General features: G+C 46.9%; 1 protein-coding gene across 1 annotated transcript in view; it reads right to left on the reverse strand.

The window, feature by feature from the left end:
- Positions 1-16,607, reverse strand: part of PLK5 (polo like kinase 5 (inactive)) — a 404,540-nt gene that overhangs the window by 45,877 nt on the left and 342,056 nt on the right. The window contains exon 14 of the mRNA XM_069646658.1: positions 16,368-16,478. Within this exon, the coding sequence (XP_069502759.1) occupies positions 16,368-16,478 (111 nt within the window). The remainder of the gene's footprint in view (positions 1-16,367; positions 16,479-16,607) is intronic.

Genomic DNA, 16,607 nt, shown 5'->3' on the forward strand with positions numbered 1-16,607 from the left:
CACCAGCAAAATAAAGCACTCTATTTAAATCTTGAGAACCCAGGTTGGGTATAGAGTATCATACTCGGAAGTAGCCAGGGACCATTGACAAATCCTACCACCTTTAGTGGGAAATCAGTGTTTGCCTTGCTGGTAGTATTTAGGCCATCACCTTGTTCAAAATGCAAAGACCATGCAGAATATGACTACCAAGTGAAAGACAGAACCTAGGTAGGGGAATAGAAAATCCAAACCAAAAGAACCCAGTTTGAGGACGGGGGATTCTTAGCCAAATCAGCGAAGGAATACATAGGCTGAGAGGGGTCCAATACAGAGCTTACCCTGGTAGTGGGCAGCGGTTGTGAGGCTGTCACCTCGTTCAAAAGGCAAAGACGATAACAAAGCCCTAGACCATCACAAAGGAAAAGACCAAGACAAAGGCCAAGACATTGTTGAAGACATTTCCTGAAACACTTATAAATCCCTGGGACTGCGAGTGACTTGAAGAAGACTGTACTAAGCAGACACCCAGCCGATTTAGCATTAGACAAGGGGCTGGACATTGAACGTAAGGTCCTTTTAGAGCAATCCCTTACAGTGAATTTGCTGTTTCTCGTCCAACCTCTCTTACTCCCACTGTTTTGTTTACGCTCTCGCTTTAAAGATAAACCACTGTCCTGTAGAGTTTCCTGACCATTTTATGTAGTTTGGGAATCTAGAACTCAAGCCTTGCAGTGTGGGGGGAACTACTGGCATGGAGTGGACATCTTACTGGGACTGTAATGGCTCATATCCTTCCTTAGCCTTATGACTATCCAAAACATCATAGCAGCTGAAAGATACGCATACAACTTTCCTTGCGTATAACCCCTTTTGTGGTAATTATGATCCTGTTTGTGTTGATATTCATTTTAACCCTCCCTCTGAAACGCATAATAAAACCTGTCTAGTGCACATACCTGATTGTCTGAGTCGTCTTTTCTCCCTCCTCATGACAGCTAATTTTATGTGGGCAAACTGTTTTTTATTCGAATAATACTCTGATACCCTATAATGTATCGATATTGCATCTGTGCTGTGCTGTAATCTAACCTTGCATAACCACCCTCTGCAGAGTACAGTTTGAGTGTTTAGCCACAATACCAAAAAGTTAACCAGGCTTTCCTGTAAAAGATTAATGGCTTTTTGTCCAATGGACATGCACCTGGGTAGGTATTGGGGAACAACCTTTGGACCACCAGAAATCTCTGTGAGCCATACAGAAAGATCAACAGCCTGGCTTGATAGAGGGGTTGTGTGCCTAATGCATTTTCATTGGTATTTATGTGGTTTATGCCAGCATGAAGGGGGAAATTGTACAGTAGATTGCTAGTACACTGTACTCATCTAGATGAGTTTGTCATCTTATGCAAATCCTGGTGTGGATGATATGACTTACCTATGAGATGATCGTTTTTAGTACTGTGGTGTTTACCCTGGGAGCTAGGAGACAGCCGAGTGTAAGCATGTTATTTATGTAGCACTTTGATTTCTGAATTTTTCAGGTATCCTAATTAGGTTCATTGATCTTTTAACTGGGTTTCAGGAATTTCCCAAGCTTAGGGCTGACGGCCATAGAAAGGTTTTGGGAACAAATGACTGAATTAAAAATATTAGACTCTCATTAAATGTATTTTAAGAGTCTGTTGCTGAGTCAATAAACACCATTCTTGATATGTGACACCGCGGGACCGGACTGATAACTCTTTTAGTGGTCTTTGTGAATTATGTGAGAGGGTACAGCGCTTCCTGCCCTCTGGAGACCAATCTTAGCTTGCTCACCTCATTTTACTGCAAGGTTCTGCTGTCTCTTCCTAGTAAGGTTATCGCAGAAAGTATGGTTCCTGGCCGAATCGAAGGGAGTAAGGATCTAACCCTGAGGTTCATTCCTTTGCATGAAAAGCGCTTAGTCAAAAGCTACTCAGTCAATAGCCGCACAATCTTTAAGGATTTTCATGGCTATGGAATAATGGTTACAAGCACCACTAGCTACCCAACTTCCCAACACAATGGTAGTGGGGTGGGTACTCCTATAGGTGATTGTTAATTTCACTTAGTTGTATACATCATACTTGCCCATGTGGCTTTTTGTACATTGGCAGGACAAAAAGAACAGTTAAGACATGCATATGCGAGCACCGATCAGCTATAAGAAATCATACCGCAGATAAACCATTGGTAGCACATTAGAGACAGCTAAACATTCACCCGATGATATATACTGGTTTGTGATCCAAACAGTAAAAGCCCATCCACGTGGGGGTGACAGAGACCTGGTGTGGGGACATCACGTGATCGCGAGAACACGCTCCGCGGGAAAACGTTCCCGCTTCACAGTTGGCGCCCTGCCAGCCGAAGCGGTCGTGCAGGAGCGCTGCTCCTGACTACATGAGAAGGAGAGTGAGTTACAGAACTCTCACCACAGCTCCTAGGGCATAACACCACAGCCACTGGAGGCTTCATGGGGGCCCTAGGAGTCTACAGCGTGCCACCGGTGAGCACAACCCGTCCACAGTGAAGCAACTGGGGAAGCTCAGGACTTGGTCGCATTGAACAGTGAGTAAGCGCCCCGCGCCACCAGGCCGCTTTAGAACCTCTCCACTTGTTGCCAGTCAATAAAGACTGTTAGAAACCCTACAGCGTCCTGTCATCCATTTAGGCCACAACATAACTGGCGACGAGGATACCTGAAGTCCCACGGACCCACCATGCAAGGCGCCACACCACCCCCTGCGTTTCTCCCCTTGCCAGGGACACCAGTGATTCCGTGGATGCAATGGGAACCCCTTTATTCCACCTACTTGGAAGCGGTGGGCGGCACGCGATATGCCCCCATCAGGAAGAGGGCGATGCTGTTGAATGCGCTAGGGCTTGAAGGTCAGCGTATCTTTGTCGGCCTTAAAGAAATACCGGCGGCCGACGATGACGCCGAAGACGACGACGTTTACAAAGAAGCCACTCGTCGTATCATGAAGAGGTTCACCAACAAGGAGAACATTGTACTGCACAGGTTGAGATTCTACACTCGCAAACAGGAAGGGAGCGAACCCGTGGATGACTACATCACCAGGATGAGGGAACTCGCTTGTCTTTGCGCCTTCGGAGAAAATGCAGAACAGGTCATCTGCAACATGCTCGTTGTCCACACCAACTCTAGGAAAGTACAGGACAAGCTCATCCAAGAAAAGGAGGTCACCCTCGATAAAGCCATCCAGATTGCCAGGGCGGAGGAAGAAAGCTCCAGCAGACGCAAGGAGGCGGGAAGTCACCTGCCCGTGCCCGAAATGGCGGCGCTACAATGGAGAGGTCGCAGAGACAAGCAATCCCGCGACGGCCCCAAAGACAAAAGTCCCAGGAAAAAGGAGGCACCGAAATGCTACAGATGCGCCAGCCTCAAGCACATGGCGAACGACCGCGACTGTCCCGCCAGAAATAAGGAGTGCTCCAAGTGCGGACGCATTGGCCACGTGGCTCCAGCATGCATGTGGCGGGAGAAAACCGGGTCCCGTGTCGACGGTGACTACACCTCAACCGATGAGGATGAACTGCAGGATAGGCCCATGGTTGTCATGGTCAATGCCCCTCATGCCAGAAGAGAAAAGCCCCACTGCACCATTAAAGTGGACGGCATGGAAACGCGCGTCATGGCTGATTCGGGATCCGACCTCACCATTCTGCCCATCAACACGTACAAGGAGATGATGGGATGAGAAAAAGTGGAGATTAGATCAACCAGGCAAAAACCCACCGTGTTTGGAGGGGCAACGGTCAAACTGTTGGGCTACATCAAGGCCTGCATCGATTTCAAGGGTAGGTCTACCACCACCAAAGTGTATTTTTCTCCCAAAGGTCCAGCCGTGCTGGGGTGGGATGACCAACACAAACTCAGCATGAAACTAGATCCCAGCACTCCGGAACAGGTGCTCATGATCTCGTCAGGAGCAGCGCAGAACTACAAGGAGATCTTTCCAAGCCTGTTTTCCGAGAAACCGGGAAAAGTGAAAAGATTCGTCCACAAAATTCGGCTGAAACCCAACGCCACTCCAGTCAAGCACAAAGTAAGGGCAGTACCTGCCACCGCAAGACCGGCTTTGGACGCCCACCTGAGGAAGATGGTCAAAGAAGGAACCATTGAAACCGTGGAATCCTCGGAGTGGCTGAGTCCGGTAGTACTAGTAAAGAAAAAGTCCAGCAACGACCTCAGGATCTGTATCGACCTGAGAAGCCTGAACTTGGAGGTGATCACGGATAGCTTCCCACTCCCCAGCATCAATGAGATCGTCCTCATGATGAAAGAGGCGGCCATTTTCTCGAAGCTGGACATGCGTGATGCCTATCACCAGATTCCCCTACACAAGTCCTCCCGCCCCCTGACGGCGTTCATCACTCCTTTTGGCACCTTCCAGTACACCCGCATGCCTTTCGGGTTATCATCCGCAGCATCCGCATTCCAGAGGATGATGAACTCCCTACTGAAAGGCCTCACCAACGTCTCATTCTTCCAAGACGACATTCTGGTATACGCCAAGGACAACGAGACCCACAACAAGGCACTCAAGTCAGTCCTAAGCAGACTTCAGGAGGAAGGCATTCACCTACGCCATGAAAAGTGTGTCTTCGGGGTCAACAAAGTAGAGTATCTTGGGTACTGCATCTCGAGTGATGGGGTAAGCCCCAGGAGGAACCTCATGGAGGCCATTACTGAGGCACCGGCGCCGATGTCCAAAGAGGAACTACGCTCATTCTTAGGCCTAGCTGAGTACTATGCCAAATTCGTCCCCAGGTTCTCTGAGACCACGTCTCCCATGAGGGAGCTTCTGAAGAAGGGGGCAGCGTACTCTTGGGGCCCAGAACAAGATGAGGCTTTCGGCGAAATCAAGAATATGATTCTACACGCGCCGTGCCTTAAACCATACAACCCTGAATGGGACACATACATCACCACTGACGCCAGTGCATACGGCCTAGGGGCCACCTTGACCCAGAAAAAGGGCGACACGGAGAACATTGTGGCGTTTGCATCCAAGGCATTATCCTCATCCGAGAAAAATTACTCTACGGTAGAGAAAGAGATGTTGGCATGCGCTTGGGCCGTCGACTACTTCAGATCATACGTATGGGGGACAAGATTCAAGCTGATCACAAGCCCCTAATTCACATGCTGAGCCCGGGCGGCACTAAGACGGCCACCCCCAGACTGGCCAGGATCGCCGCGAAGCTCCAAGAATATACCTATGAGATACAACACATTGCGGGCTGGAAAAACGCACAAGTGGACTGCATGTCCAGGCTCCTGAACCAAAGCGCCCCCGGCACCACATTCCTGGAAGACGAATGTGTCGTTGCGTCCATCGGCGACCTGAGGAACGTCGAGTACATGGAAATGAGCGAGCGCCACTGGCAGGAAGAGTTCGAGCAGGACTACGCTCTAAGGCACGTAAGCACCTGGGTTCGAAATGGATGGCCCAACGAGAGAGCGATCCCCGAAGGCCTTCGTCCCTACTGGAAGGTGAACGAGGAAATCACCGCCATGAACAGTCTCATTCTCAGAGGTGATCAAATCATCCCACCCAGCGGAATCCGCAAAGTCATACTGTGCAGAGCACACTCGGGCCATTTAGGGTGCAACATGATCAGAAGAAGGATACGCGACGCATACTGGTGGCCAGGTATGGACCAGGACGTTCGGCAGATGGTCGATAGGTGCCACGAATGCTCCAACAGCGACAAGCGCCTAGCCGTGAGGCAACCCCCCATGCTGCCCACCGAAATCCCCAAAGGGGTGTGGCGAAAACTGGGGCTGGATTTCATAGGGCCGCTGGACAACATGCCCCCAGAGCACAGATACAGGATAGTCTTGGTCGACTATTTTTCCAAATGGGTGGCAGCTGACTTCACCCCGGACATCACCACGGGAACAGTCATTGAAACACTCACCGCCATATTCCAGCGGGAGGGCCTGCCCGAAGAACTCGTCACGGACAACGGAGTCCAACTAGTCTCCAGAGAAATGGAAACATTTCTCAAGCTCAACAACATCAAACAGCGAAAAGCAAGCCTATATCACCCACAGGCAAAGGGCCTAGTCGAGCGGGCCAACCGCTTCATCAAAGGGGCGCTGCAACTGGCTCACGCCTCGGGCCTAGACCCATACAAGACGGTCAAAGAAGCCGTAGCAGCCCACCGCCTCACCCCCAATGCCGTCACAGGTGTTTCACCGTTCCATCTGCTGAGGGGGAGAAGGGCGGCATCCTCACTGGTACCACCATGGCTTCAGCAAGTGAGGGCCGACGAAGACGTTGACATGGTTGACGTAACGTGCCGCATGCAGCGCAACAAAGAAGCAATGAAAGCACAGGGGGATTTGCGCTGAGCCGCTCGACACACACAAGTCAACAAAGGGGATCTGGTGAAGATACGACTTCCCCACAAGGACACCTCCACAGGTTCCAGATACAGCAGTCCCATAGAAGTCATGGAGAGAGGGACAAACCACAACTGCAACCAGCGATGGCAGGAGATGGAATCTAGAGAGGGTAGCCATGTATCGCAGGAAAGAAGACACTGTACACTCGCCAGGAGACACTGGAGGAGATCAAGTCTGCCAAGAGCCATACGAGAACAATCACCTCCCAAGTGGAGACATCGTAGAGCCGCACCATCACAACGACTTTGCAAGCTCCCTTCCCCCCAACTACACCCAGGGGATCACAGCAAAGAGCTGAACAAAGAGAACCCGAATCACCAGCACCCTCCCAAGGACACTTCATCGATCCCGCTCCATACCCGGATCCTGGCAGGCCCCAGAGAGAGAGAAGGAAACCCAGGAAATATGCGGACTTCATCATGGAGTGACCTCCCATTCTTTTTTCCAGCAGAGGAGGTGTGTGGGGACATCACGTGATCGCGAGAACACGCTCCGCGGGAAAACGTTCCCGCTTCACAGTTGGCGCCCTGCCAGCCGAAGCGGTCGTGCAGGAGCGCTGCTCCTGACTACATGAGAAGGAGAGTGAGTTACAGAACTCTCACCACAGCTCCTAGGGCATAACACCACAGCCACTGGAGGCTTCATGGGGGCCCTAGGAGTCTACAGCGTGCCACCGGTGAGCACAACCCGTCCACAGTGAAGCAACTGGGGAAGCTCAGGACTTGGTCGCATTGAACAGTGAGTAAGCGCCCCGCGCCACCAGGCCGCTTTAGAACCTCTCCACTTGTTGCCAGTCAATAAAGACTGTTAGAAACCCTACCGCGTCCTGTCATCCATTTAGGCCACAACACTGGCCCTTAGGAAAATAGAACAGAAGTGGATTTACAATTTGGACACGGTTAAAACTGGTAAGTATGTGTAAGTGCTGATGTATATGTGAGCAGACTCAGACCCCACTTTATTTACACACACATAGACTGTATTCTTCCAGTATCACGTGTGTGACGCATAATATAGATGTCCAGCAGTGGATAACAATGAGATAACTTCCACCTCCACTAGTCTCGAAGCTATATCACTCATATGCCTAAGACATTAAAAACGAACTGGCATGCACTCCCCATTAGTATTGGCCCCAATAGATTCGGTTTTTCTTTCTGTAAGTAATATAACCAAAGTGACAGATTTTGATTCTTATATACTCAATTCCTGATCATACACTTTGGAATAATTAATTAAATATTTAGTGCTATTTAACATTATTTTTGCACTAGCAGCTGACCGCGCACTGCTTGACGCAGCTATCACAATAGTGAGAAATTTTAAACATCAGACCACATATCATATATGCGTTATAGGACGTACAAATATTTGAACACAATTAATATCAACATACTTTTTTAGAAAAGTCCCTATCCAACATGGCGGCAACGCGACTATACATGCGTGCGTCTACATGAGGTAGACGATTAAGAACACATCTATTCAAGGTGGCGGCCGGGAAAACCCAGTCACAGTTGGACCGCCGCATCGATACAAGCCCGTATAGTCACTGCGACCTACAACTAATTAGTAAGTGCAAAGGGGCAAAAACGGATGTATGTGGGTTAATGACTAGGAAAAAGATGTTTGCTTAGGGTGACTTTGATTTATCCTCTGGCCCTTAGGACGTTGTCTGGCATTGCGAGGATCAAACAATTGACAGTGCCTAACGTGATTTTTTTCGGCGCACACAGCAATCTTATACCGCGATCGCCCAGGGAGAAAAGTCTTACAGGCGGCGTTACATCTACGCATCTGGCACCTAATCTAGTAAGTGTTAAATCAGGGGGAGATATACATATGCTTTTCTTATCAAACTCCTATTCTACTTCAGTTTTTGATCGAGCTTTTGTCTGCTCTTTTCTCCCCCACACCTCTTTATGTCTCAGTCACAGCACAGTTCAGGAGGTGACCTGAGAATACACGGCATTGACCGTGTTTTGCCAATATAGCATTTGTGACATTGCATCAGGAAGCATTCTACGCTTCAAACCTATCAAAAGGTATATTTTTAAACACATGCACAGACATGATGTATAACATAGACGAGATGAGAGACGAAAAAAAGCAGAGAGCAAACGCACTTCTCTCCCTTTTGTTGTCTTGCAGTTGGAAATGATTCCAGAGACAGAAATACGATGCCAAATAATGTGATTGAACTCCGACACGTGAAAGAAGCTAAGAAAGTAACAGGTCAGTGGGGTGCTGACCCCTTGTGCTGTTTGTTAAAATAACCATGGTCATAACCATTATAGGTATCTTTGTTTCTAAATGTAGTTTTTGTTTGTCTTAATTGCAGACAGATCATGCTGAGTGTTGTAATGTGTCTTACAAGCTGAGTGGGTGACATCACTACTGAATGGAATCTAGTGATGTCAGTGTGAGAGGAGTGTTGGTGTGTGGGGGTTCTATGCTTGGCGGTTGGAGTTATGCTGACTTGGAAAGGACATGCCAATGTTTTGTTCCTGGCTTTGAACTACAATAAATCTACTTAATAACTTACCTGCTGGCTCGGGTGTTCATCAGATTCCAAGTTATTACACTGGCGACGAGGATGGGATCCTGTCGAGGAGGGGACAGTTCAGAAACGGGAAAACATTGCCCTCCAGTGAATACATGTCCATGTGCCAAGTTGACAGCAAGTTGGAGCCCAAGGTGTTTTAATTGGGCTGTCTAAGCATCCTCAGCAGGCCGGGTGGTGCTGAAGGTGGAGCCGGGTCGGCACTCAGGTCCGGGTGCAGTGCTGTTTGGCTCTGTTGCCCCAGAAGATGCCTTGCCCAGTGACCGGGTGGTGCTGGGAGGTGTTGTGAGCAGCTGTTCGGCACACGGGTCGGTGTGCAGTGATCTTAGGAGTGTCTGCCGTCAGGACTAAGCTACCGGGTGGAGCTTGTGGTAGGCAGATCCTCAACTAGTGCCTTGGAAAACCAGCCGGCACACAGGTCGGTGTGCGGAAGTTGCGAGCGTGAGAAACAAGCCGGCCGAGTGGGGCTTGTGGCTGGTGGTAGCCCGGCCTGTGCCTGGAGTCGTACGGCACACAGGTCGGTGTGCAGAGCTTTCAGGAGTTGTTGTTCTGGCTCCATATGTCCAGTTCTAGAGCACCCGCACCGTCAACACCTGAGGTGATCTTTTCGAAATTAGCTGGTGCTAGCACAGGAGGTCCGGAAGGGGAGGTGGCTCCCGTCTTCCAGCCTTGTGAAGAGCGAGCGGTTCCCGAGCGGCATCTGAGCGCCGCGATTTAAGGAGGTGTTGGACTGCATTTGTATGGGCCCCGGTGGTAGGCTGGACATGTCCGGGTCCACGGCTGTCCTCGGTGGGGAGAGTAGCGAGCCTCCAGCTGGCGTGACGGGGAGTGTGCGATACGCACTCGTTGGGGCCCTGTGTTGTTATGATGACGTTTCCTGGCTGTCACGTCACGTTCCTGTCTGCGCAGCTGGAACACGCAAGGATTTTGAAGAGCGCTGCGTATTGCGGACACGCCCAGGAAGTGTGTCGGGGAGCGACCTTCCGGAAATGGAACAATCCTGCGGCCGTAATGTGGGCGTGTTGGATTGTAGTTATGAACTTTTCATCGGTGTTCCGCGGGGAAATAAGACGGAACGCGCGATGGAGAATGATCATCATAGTAAGGATGGCCGTATTGTGGATTTGTGTGGGGTCATTAGGAGGGCGGGTGTGGACACTCGTGGAGACCCCTCGAGGAGTGGTGATCTCTTGTCAGAGAGATCCGATGGAGGTGCAGTGAACTGTGCTTCCATTTGGCCTGGCGCCGGAGAGGGTGAGACTGGAGCCAATTACTGGACGTTTTCGTTTGGTGCTGCAATGGCTTCGAAGGAGTTATGTCCGGTGTCGCAGCATTTTGGTGCAAGCAGGAGGACGTTTATGCTCTTGGGTATCATTTTTCACTAGTGTGATCTCTAAGTTTTGCTTGTCGGTTGGTTTTGGGGTGTAGTGTGTGAGCGTGTTGCATGGGCCCGTGTGAGTGAGTGAGTGCGCGCGCTGAGAGTTGTGTATGGGTGATTGCTTGTGTTGTATTGAGGAATTGCAATGCTGGTGCTAATGAGATGTTGGTGAGTGTGTTCCTGCATTATTTTACATTAAATTGCATATTATTTTCTCTAATTCAATGATTCTTTGCAGGTGGGACTCAACTTGTGGGATTTGGACTCGTGGTTGGGGGTACCCGCCCGTGAATTTCAGTGGTTGATATACTTAACTTGTATACTAAATGGAACTGTCCAATACTTAACATGTTTTCTTGCAGGATGGGTTTCCATTATTGGGTTGTACGGACTCGTGGGTGGGGGCACTTGCGGGTTGATTTGCTTCATTGAGAACAGCATTGTTACACTGAGCAAATGATCTACTGCCTAACTTTTGGTATACCCAAAGAAAGATAGCGTCCTGAAGAAGGTGGCAGATTACATACTTAATATCAAGATTGTTTCGCTTGTGTTGTTTTTCTATCCCCAGAAACACAATTTGGTGTAGACGAGTTATGACAATAAGTCATGATGTCATGTGAACCAAATGGCACCTTGGTACTAACATCACAATTGTTGGAATAGAAATAATGAGAGATCTATCTATTCAAAAAAGTTGAAAGGTTGTCACTATGATGCTTCTGTGACGTATGTGATGTTGATGTTATTCTCTGTACTCTGAAGTACCCAAAAACAAGGCTGTTAATTCATTTTGTGTTTTAGTCAGAGTATTGAAATGCCTGGCACACAGATGGTCATTTTTAACCATGTGTACATTAATTAAAAAATGTCTCTTTTGATACCGATGTAAGTATGATCTATACAGCTAAGTGAAAATAACAATCACTTATAGGAGTACCCACCCCACTACCATTCTGTTGGGACGTTGGGTAGCTAGTGGTGCTTGTGTTCTCTTATGTACAGCTCTGTCCTCGTACACCCTAGCCTCCGAAAAAAGAGGAAAATCCTTGCTTAAATTTGTTAATACTGGAATAATGGGAAATTGAAACCTGTGTTTTGCTCTCCTTCTTTACGCAAGGAATGCAGATTCGCCCTTTCTTATGCTAGTGGTGGCAGTGCCCTTTTGCTTTACTGCAAGACAGTGTGACCCGCCCGCATGCACTTTTGTGATTGGGAGATTATTCCTCAGTACCTCACTATTAAAGGTACTACTACTTAGTAACAGTTGTGCAATGTACGCATACTGGAAAGATAATTTTGAGGTGCCTGTGGCTGGCGCTAACAATAAGACACAAAATTGACAACTAGTAAATAAGACATCCCAGATAAATAGTATCCGCTCAACACCATTTGTAAATCACGGTTGCATTGTGCAACAGGTATGACACAGACAATCAACGAAGGGTTAATTACCTCTGTGACCGCAATCCTCACTAGAGTGCTCACTTACGTGAGTCAACACTTTCTTGAGACAGACTATACCTACTACCTTTTCCAAGCATATCTAGCGTAAAGACTAAAGGGAACCTGACCCTCAGTCTGCATTCTGTTTCTGTCATTCACACACCTTGTTGGCTCATACCCTCCAATATTTCAAACCTAAACCCTGTTTATTTCTGTCTCCACTGGACCTCTTACTGATACACTTTCCAGCTCTGCCATGTTGTTTGTTTCCTTTTTATGTTATATTAACCTTTTTGTTGTTGTTGCAGGTAAGCAGAGCAGATAATCCTGGGCAGTCTGCAGAAACACTTATGCAATACTGGACAGACAGACTTAATTGTGCAACTACACCTGCCCTATTGCAGTGGCTCTCCAGATGTTTTGTAATATTACTCTCATGATCCTTCACAATTGAATGTGCTGCCTATGGCTGATGGGAGTTGCCGTTCAAAAAATCTGGACAGCCCAAGATTGCGGACCCCTGACCTATTGTTCACAATTTGTCTGCGGTAACATGCACACACTTGGAGGATCTATTTCGGTTTTGGTACTGCTGAGCAGGCTTGAGGTGTCTGGAGGTCTGGGACACAATGGTATTCCAGTGACAGGCTATGTTCCATGAGGGCTGCTCACCTTGCAAAGGTTATTCTCACAATACTTTGCGTGTGTTGCCTATGGGAAATTCTTTCAAGCTAGTAGCATTCACTTAGCTGTCCTGTCAGTGCTTGCACTATAGAGCAGTTGACATGCGCAGCTCTGCCTCCAGCTACATGCAAACAGTGCAAGCATATTGTGGTGTCTGGCTCAGGTGCACAGATTGCTGCCTCTGCTCCATCCTTTGCTCTGTGTCCTCTTGTAACTATTTCGCTGGTTGATTGATGAGGAGCAGCCTCAGTGCATGATAGTTATTGGCTGTCGCTGTTGCAGTTCGACAGTAAGAGCCTTTAGCCCTGCCGGGAAGTTATGTCCACTTTACAGAAGAAAGGATGATATCACCAGGTGTAACAGTTAACCGAGTTCCTTTGGCATATTGGTGAACTAATGCATCTGTCTGTAGCTAGCCCCACTGTGGAAGATGTTCTTTTCGCACGATATAGGGGAGTAGTTGCAAACGTCCCTCCCATTCATGAAGCTCTGTGGTATCTGCCCATAAAAGCCAATTTTTTTAGCACTTTATTTTTAAACCCTATATGTCGGTGGGATTTGAAACAGATTTATGTTGTAGCCCAAGTACTCATTAGCATGAAATCTGAAGACTCAAATGTCTCTTGTCTTCTGAAGATGCTTCGCTGTTTCACGCCATGGACAAAGCTGTTCAGAGACTTTGGCCAGCTTTATGAATTACTGCAGAAAGTCAATGTCTGTGCTGCCCTGCTTGCAAATTAGAAGCAACAGTCTCGACTTTGTCTATTGTCTTTGAAGGGCTATGTGCCAGAGTAGCAAATATTGGCTTTTCTTTTTGTAGCTAGATCTATAGGTTTTCCGATGGAAGATTGACCGAAGAAGACCTGACGAAGCATTCCTCATCAGTGGCAGGCCTCAGTCACAGATGAGTGACCATTCCCATGGTACAGAAGGGTTACTGAATCGATTTTTTTTCAGACTTTTAACAGGCATTCGTACCCCACTTTCTTGACATGTCTCCAAGTAGAAGCCCATGCATGAGGGAATCCAAACACTTGTGTCCAGAAAGGCAATTATTCCAGTTCTCCCTCTCAGAGAGTGCTTTGGGGACCTACTCGGCGGGCTGCATGCCAGCTTTGGACCTTAGGAGGGTCAACAAATTAATTATCATATCGGCCATTTAAAATAGCTTCCAAAATCTCTGGTAGGTGCTCTGCATCCGGAAGGTATTCAAATGTTTCTGTATCTTAAAGACAGTGTAACCATTGCTTCTTCTTTTCTACGGCTGAAATTTGTGTCAAATCTGGCTACCTCTTGAACTATAGCAAAAGCCATCTGTCTGCCACACCTGGTTTTTCGACTACAGAAGCAAAGGTTTTTCTCCCAGAGTACCAGATTGTCAAGCTCTGCCTCAGACTAATTCCTCTACTGACAGGGATGGTTGCTCCATCAGGGCTTGGTTGCGGGTTTGGGGGAAATAGCAACCTGATACCGCTGGTTCAACATCTTCTTGAGCATTTGTTCCCATGGTCTAAAGAAGAGCTTAATTTTCCGATGTATTGCATCCTGACAGCCATTAAGAGAGCTCTTTTATTGTTTGCCCCTTTACAATTAAATCAAGTGATACTGGTGACAACAGACAATCAGGTGGCCAGGTCATATGCAAAGTGCCAGTGGGGCGCCAGTTGCCCAGTTCTGGTAGATCTGGCACACAACCTGTGCCTTTGGTCAAAGTCCAATCTGCTTTCCCTCTCAGCAGTGTATATTCTGGGGAAGGAGACTGTGCCAGGGGACTGGATGAGTCACTCCTTCCATTATTCAATGAATTAAGGTCCGCACCCAGATCTTTTACCAGCTCTTCTTGATGTTTTCAAACCCAATAGTGATTTTCTTTTTGCTTCCAAGACTGATGCTTTGTTCCCTCTGTTTGTCTCCTAAATCCCAGTGCTAGGAGGACGGAAACCCTATTGAATGTATGCATTCTTGCGCAAACCCTCCAATCCCGAGGATCCTTCAGAGGATTCAGAGAGAAGAGTTGGAAGTCCTTCTCAGTGACCTTCTTTGGTTGGGACACCCTTGATTTCCACTTCTGTATCTTCTACTTAGTAGGGAAGGATTTCGATTGCTGCTCTCCACTTCTCCCCTGATGATACCTCTACTGTCTCTCTGCAGACTGCACTTGATGGGTCTGTTACAAGGGAGTAGCCCGATATAATTAGGGAGGGTTGGGCTCAGGTGGAAACCTTGCTTTGTTCCATGAATGTGACTAAACTATGGTTTTACATGTTCTCCAGGGTCCGCCCTTTCAGGCTCAATACATTTATTCAGAACTATAACCTGATAGGAGGCTCATTTTCTACAGGGTGATTAGCTGCTTTGCTCTTTTCGTTTTCTCATTGACATATTTTTTTGGGTAACCTTATTAAATCACAACGGTGTGCAGTGACTTAATGTCCTGTTATCTCGGCTTATTGTGGTCACTGCTTTGACTTTCATGAGGAAGACTTAGTCTCGGAAAAATGAAGAATACTGTTAAGTAATCAGGCCTTTCTCTGCAAAGAGATCAAGAATATTTGTCTTATTTCATAGAAGTGGACATAAAAGAAACTGAAAAAGGGGCTATGACAAATCTCAATTTGTATCACAAAGTTTTGTAAGAATCCTGCTTCAATAATGGCTGGAGTTGAGAATATTAAACTTTGACTGGATACTGAATATTCTATATCTACTAATATTTTGTTTGTTTTTTATTATGTTTTAGCCAATAAAAGCAAAAACTATGACTTTTAACACATCTAATACATCAGAAAACCTCTTTGAATTACATATCTAGAAAACAAAATAGGAGAATTTTAAACACAGGCAATATATTAAATAAAAGAGAAATTCATAATAGGAAAACACACATCATGAAACAATCCAGAGATATATACCTAATAGAACTAATCTCTTATTAAAATCAATTGACTTAATCTCATTAAAAAAAACATCTCTTTGACATAGAGAAGAAAAAGAAAGAAGACGAAACAAACACTCATAAAAACAGGAAGGCACCAAGTCTCAGACTCAAAAAATCGAAAGGGAAAGGACCACAACCCTTAGGGCATGTACCAATTGCTTCTCACTTAAGGTTTTATTGCAAGTGCCTGAAGCTAGACTGAAAAATGTATTTATGTGGTAACACTATTATCATTGCATAATCAAATTTTCCTTATAGTTTGTCCAATAGTTAGGCTGTACTCCCCAATGTATTTGAACATACATTCTTCTACTTGTTTTTTCCAAGTTAATTTCTGTGAATGTCTCTTAATCATATCACCTGGTTTTTGTGCGTTTTATTTTAATAAGAGGTTACTATGGAATGGTTCCACTGAGTGTTTACTCCGGCATGAAGTAATGGTCAAAAGCATAAAGATGAATACAGGAGTCCTTTTGTAATTCAGTGGTCAATTTAGGAGATTGAAGAACAAATGGCTGCTGTCTACATACATGCATTTAGAGACACGGTCCTACAATAGCTGTCACTATATCAGGTTGAATAGGATGAAGTTTTAGTTGTGGTGTTATCTGACGGCCAGCGAAAGATAAAAAGGCAGATGCCTTATTTGTGGTGGTCATGCTTTGTCCGTTGCCAGAAGTAAAAGCATGCAGTCTTAGCTGTGCTGTTGGTGTGAGATAGAGTGCTGGATGGAAAGGACAGAGGCCTTTCACTAACACTAATGTGAGGGCCAGTGCAGAAGAAAAGATCTTAGTCCTCAGCCTCAGCTTGGGTTGTCACGTTTTGTTCAAAGCTTTTTGTAAATAGCTAAGGTCATTCAAGTTGTAATGTTGCCTATTTTCTTTGAAAGATGGAAAGGGCTGAGCCCACCTACCTGCACCGTTCCATTGCTGAACACCATCAACAGTGCGTGGTTGGATTTCATGAAGTGCAGAAGGCACAGCTTACTGATGGATTCACACGGAACAGCATGCAGGTCTCCGCCCTACAGTGACCAGGGGGAAGCAGGAAGACAGTGTCAGGCTGTCCTTTAATAGTCTCACCTTCTACTCCATGTTTCCCCAGCTCTTTGCCTTGGAATAAAATCACTTCTAAACCATGGCCTTTCCCTCCT

This window comes from Ambystoma mexicanum, chromosome 1p (assembly GCF_040938575.1).
Source record: "Ambystoma mexicanum isolate Mex_15411 chromosome 1p, UKY_AmexF1_1, whole genome shotgun sequence".
NCBI lineage: Eukaryota > Metazoa > Chordata > Amphibia > Caudata > Ambystomatidae > Ambystoma > Ambystoma mexicanum.